Below are 4,921 nucleotides of genomic sequence, written 5' to 3'. Positions count from 1 at the left end.
CCTCAGACCTCTACTTTTGCCACAAAGATCTGAGTTGGGCCAATGACTGTATACCACTCCCCCTTTCTCAGCAACTACTGTACCAACAAAGGCACCAAACCGCAGAGAAGTGCAATGAAAAACCGTCATGACATAGCATGACTGAGCTGGTGTGGGTGTCCAAACTTATGTGTTGTGGTGTTAATAACAATCTCAACAATAATATAATGTTACTCCACTCGCTTTGTTGAGAAGATACACCAGCAGTGATCAAGCAGGTGTTCTCGACACTAAAACAGAGAGCGAGGCAGGAAGAAAAGGCCCCTTTGAATTCACACCTTTTTGAAAGCCCAGCCACAACAATGCTTAACTTTCCATGCAGCATTTGTTTGTCAGTGAAGAGACAAAAAGAAGAGAGCAGTGTGACCTTGTAGAACGGACAAAGCAGGACACAAAGTACACAAAAGTATTTAGCAACACCCCCCCTCTTTAGGCAGAGCACGGCCTGTGCGCTGTTCTATACTCCAGACTTGATCTTGATTAAACTGCTCCTCAAGTCTCTACAGAGGGCTTCAGCTTAGCTCATGTTAGGGTGTGTTCACATGTAACATTGTATTCACAAGTGATACCCCATAGTGACAAGAATCAGATTTTGTGGGAGAGACCAGCTTGTCAGTTGTTTTGTTATTTAAAAGCGTGCCAGTATTTCTGTAAGGTCACATGTTGTCAACATGTGTGTGGAACTCTGTTTGCTTTTGTTGTTTTGTTGGCATAAAATTTACATTTAGATTGTCTTCTCATATGAAATAACTGCATATATTGAAGGGGAAATCATTTTGCTTTTAGAGATATTCACATGAAACTGATGCAATATGTTATAAGAGAACTACACACAATAGGCCTGTTAAACCCCTCTGAAGTGTGTTGCATTATTTAAATGTTGGCCTTACCTTAGCAAGCGTTTGTAAATCTGCAGAATAACCAACACCTTACACAGTAACATCACAATGAATTCACATTTTATTTGTTGACATAGATTGATTCCAAATAATGTCCAGTTAACAATAAGGAAAAAGTGATTAAAAGATTAAAAGTTCTTTAAGCATTTACTTACAACAGACAACATACAGCAACATAAAGGTCTACTGCAGTGTGGACACACATCCGTGTGTGACGATGCAACAGACTACTTATACATACGCACAAATCCCAATTTCTCTCTCCCAATACGATTCTGATACTCCACCTCAGAATGCTGGCCAATATCGAGTACTTATCCAAAACCAGTGCTCTTTTAACATCTGTAAACCTCTCTGTGTAGGCTGATTAAGATAATTCCTCTGTGTGTTATAACGTCAGGTTATTGTCTTTTAAGGAAGGAAGCAACACATATACACAAACATCAATTTCATTTAGTACAATCATTTTTGCATTGCATTGATACATATAGGAGAAGTTAACAGCCTTGAAACTGCATATCAGACAAAAGAGACAGAAAGGAAACCTTCCTCAACCCTCCTTGTCGTTCAAGTTGAATCTTTCAAAAAATCTGTTTGAGTTCTAGCATTATAAAAAATGCCCAAAAATTAAGCAAGAATGAGTAGCTATGCAATGCACATTGCTGTAGAATATCACCAAACCCCATTAAAACCGTGGATTAAATTTTGATATTTTGATGATAATTCATGCCCTTTCAAAAAATAACAGGATCAAAAAGTCACACATGATGGCAAATGGATTGGACAAAATATAATTTCAAAATTTTAACGGTTATCCATTTAAAATATTGCTGCCAAGATTAGATGTGAAATTGATGTGAAGAAATATGTTTCCTCACAGTGTGCCAGGCAAAAATTATATTAGCTTTAATTAGCAAATCCACTGGATTGTTAATGTATCACAAACGTCCTGACATCAGTGTAGACTGTCTCTCCTTCTGCTGTTTTTACATTCCTTCTCTCTGCTTTGCCAGTTTTCCTCTTGGTGAAAGTTGGTGCAGAATAAACCAATGAGTTCTCATCTCTCTGAGGAAATATATGGAAAAGTATTATGAGATGGCAGATGTTAATATTTACTTATGATGAGAGAAAAATATGCCAATAACTTTTTCAGTGTGATCTTTTCTTTATATACCCCACCTGCTGACTTTGCAGATCACCACTGGCTGTTGCACCATCTGTTTGCAAAGCGACGGCAACTGTATTATAAAATAAAAACAAAGATTTAAGATGAAAGACGCTGTAGTTTCATTTACACAAAGCAGTAATGTAAATCCTGTGAAGTTAGCTTTTGCCAAATACTGTTTGATAGATTGTTGTATGAGAAACTTATTTTACCGTTGAAACAACCACAGGATTTTTTCTTGATGGTATGAATCAGGAAGGCTATAACAATCAGACTTATAGCCAAAGCAGCACATAACAGAAACAGAACTGTATTGGCCGTCTGCAAATCCCACATGTTGACTGCTGAAACAACATGAAAAAGAGCAAATAATGAACGTTAACAACTATTCTGATAAGATGTTACAATGCATGAGGAACTTTTGTGATGCATGATCCTAATGGATCCTACCAGATTCAAAATGAATAATTATTAATTATTTATATGGAAATGTTCTGCAGTTACCTTGAATGTCCAGTTTTGTTCCATTTCCAAATAAGATCTCCCCACATGTGGCCACAGCACAGTAATAAGTCCCAGCATCAGAGGAGCTGACGTTCTTAGAGAAGTTGTAGACACATTTCTGTGGAGAGCGAGCCTCAAGACTCTTCTCACATTCATCACCACTGTTTCCATGAGCGTAAATGACACTGGGATGAGACTCATCTGATCCGGCTCTGAACCAGTACACACTGTGAGCTCCTGGACATGTTTTGTTCTCAGAGTCAGAGAGGACTGAACACTGCAGAGTCACTGAGTCTCCTGGACGGACTGGATCAGATGGAGGGACTTGAATGATGGCAGTGATATCAGGTTCTGGTCCTGGGAAATACAAAGGCGAAAATAAACATGCTTTAGTTACTTTGATGAAAATAAATGCAGTTAAAAATATACATAAACACTTTCTTATATAGTGTATGAAAACATGTACTATCTTTGTATACCTGTATACATGTAGGAAAATGAAACTATGTAACCTGCTGTTATAAGTGGTGTTTACCTTTAATTCTTAGAAATGTTCCTTTCACAAATTTCATGTCAAGTTGGTTTACTTTTATACAGTAGTAAACTCCAGTATCGCTTAACTTTGTTGTACTAATATTCAGGAGAAAGGATCCAGGCTCTTGTTTTGCTGTAAAGCGAGGAGTCTTTTTAACATCATCATAATCAAAGTTAAATGTTGTTCCTAAAACTTCAGGCAAGTTTCCAGAAACAAGCCTGATCCAAAACAAGGTTTCTTGGTACAGAGATGTCTGGCGGGCACATGTCAGAGTCACATCTTGTCCAACAGTCACTGTCACCAAGTTCTGATCGTCTGTGCATCCTAATAAAGAAAGACAGATCAGTGATTAACAACAGAGAAAGAATAAATATGCCCTGTGCTAAATCACTGTAAGAACATAATAATACTTTAAATATATATCTGGAGTAAATCTGACATTTAAACATATACTTACGCCCCACTCTGAGCATCAGCAGTAAATAAAATATGATCAGCATTTTCTGGTTAATCCAGTTGTAACTGCAGTTAAATTCAACCGTATTAGAAGACGATTCGCCTTAATGTAATCATATCAAGTGGGAGGGAACAATTTCAGAGCAATCTGATTGGCCTCTCGTTATGTTGTCGTTTCACTGTACTACCACAGTGGAAATAATGTCAACTATCTTTCCAACCTAAGAACATGAAACAACACCAACAGTAAGCTTTTTTCATGGTGGGTTTTTTATAACTGACAGAGTAAACATGTTTCATTTTCACAATATTTGGATGGACTTTTCAGCTGATACTCACTAACATGGTCAAGCTGTTTAGGACACACACATATATCACCCTAACTGACATGTGATTTTACTTTGTGGAGGTCATGAATTAAGAGAATTTCCCTTAACAGAAGGGGGAGAAGAAGAGACTACATGACTCAATACAGCACATTTTTGTGTTGTACATCGTGTTAGTGTGTTGTTTTCGTTCACTTTTGTACTAACATATTTATTGGGGTTGTAGCCTGATTTCCAGGAACCCTAAAATATAGTGGCAGCCACTCAGAATTGCCGCTCCCAACCGAAGGCCTCTCGACTGCCAGCCGACTGGGAACCAGTTCCCAGCCAACTCCCAGCCATTGGGAGTCTCCACCCTTCCTCCTGTTTCCTGACAGGGAGTGTCTAGATTCCACTGTAAACACGCCCATTCATTCAATTGCAGGGTGTCACCATGAGATGGCGCTTCCTTCACAAAAACACATTCACACATAATCACATACATGAGTGGAATTTAGTTTTGCCAAGTACCCAGTAGAGATCCTGCTGGGGTCAGCCATGGATCTGCTTGGGCCCAACATGGGCCAGTCTGCAATTCTCGGTGACTGGATCTGTAGATGGCAGGTGCAAATCTTTTAGGGATTCATGGGTATTGTCCCTCTCCAGCATGATTTGCTAATGCCATTGTTTGCTCTATTAATCCAATCAAACTCACAATCAAATCAAAATATGGTCAAAAACATCTTGCCAAACAAAACCTTATGTTTCATGGGTGATCATTTCAAATGTTCAATGCCATTTTTTTACAGCCTGGTTAAGGTATGGTTAAGGTAAAGCAACTAAAACTACTTGGTAAAGGTTAGAAAAATATCATGTTGATGGCAAATGAACTATGATTAAAGCCCCTGCACACCCAAAGTCCATCCACACAAGTTTTTTCACTTATGTTTAATTAGACCTCTTCCCAGAACTATGTGGACTTGATTGATATATCCTTAGCCTTCTGTTGGCTTTGTTG

The 4,921-nt window shown here is 38.4% G+C and overlaps 1 protein-coding gene across 2 annotated transcripts; it reads right to left on the bottom strand.

The window, feature by feature from the left end:
• Window positions 1–1,342: 1,342 nt before the first annotated feature.
• On the bottom strand, window positions 1,343–3,756 carry LOC122880526 (signal-regulatory protein beta-2-like). Of its 2 annotated transcripts, none has more exons than XM_044205770.1 (6): window positions 3,600–3,687; window positions 3,143–3,466; window positions 2,608–2,964; window positions 2,316–2,447; window positions 2,118–2,176; window positions 1,343–2,003 (listed from the first exon to the last, which is right to left on the bottom strand). In XM_044205770.1, the coding sequence occupies exons 1-6, from the start codon at window positions 3,640–3,642 to the stop codon at window positions 1,869–1,871; spliced, it is 1,050 nt and encodes a 349-aa protein (XP_044061705.1). In that variant the 5' UTR covers window positions 3,643–3,687; the 3' UTR covers window positions 1,343–1,868. The 2 variants fall into 2 exon arrangements, with proteins under 2 accessions (XP_044061705.1, XP_044061706.1); XM_044205771.1 differs by having other exon boundaries at window positions 1,349–2,003; window positions 2,316–2,444; window positions 3,600–3,756.
• Window positions 3,757–4,921: the final 1,165 nt, after the last annotated feature.

The sequence above is a fragment of the Siniperca chuatsi genome, linkage group LG8 (assembly GCF_020085105.1).
Source record: "Siniperca chuatsi isolate FFG_IHB_CAS linkage group LG8, ASM2008510v1, whole genome shotgun sequence".
NCBI lineage: Eukaryota > Metazoa > Chordata > Actinopteri > Centrarchiformes > Sinipercidae > Siniperca > Siniperca chuatsi.
Note: the sequence above shows the minus strand (reverse complement) of the source record. Positions and strands in the feature narration are given on the sequence as shown.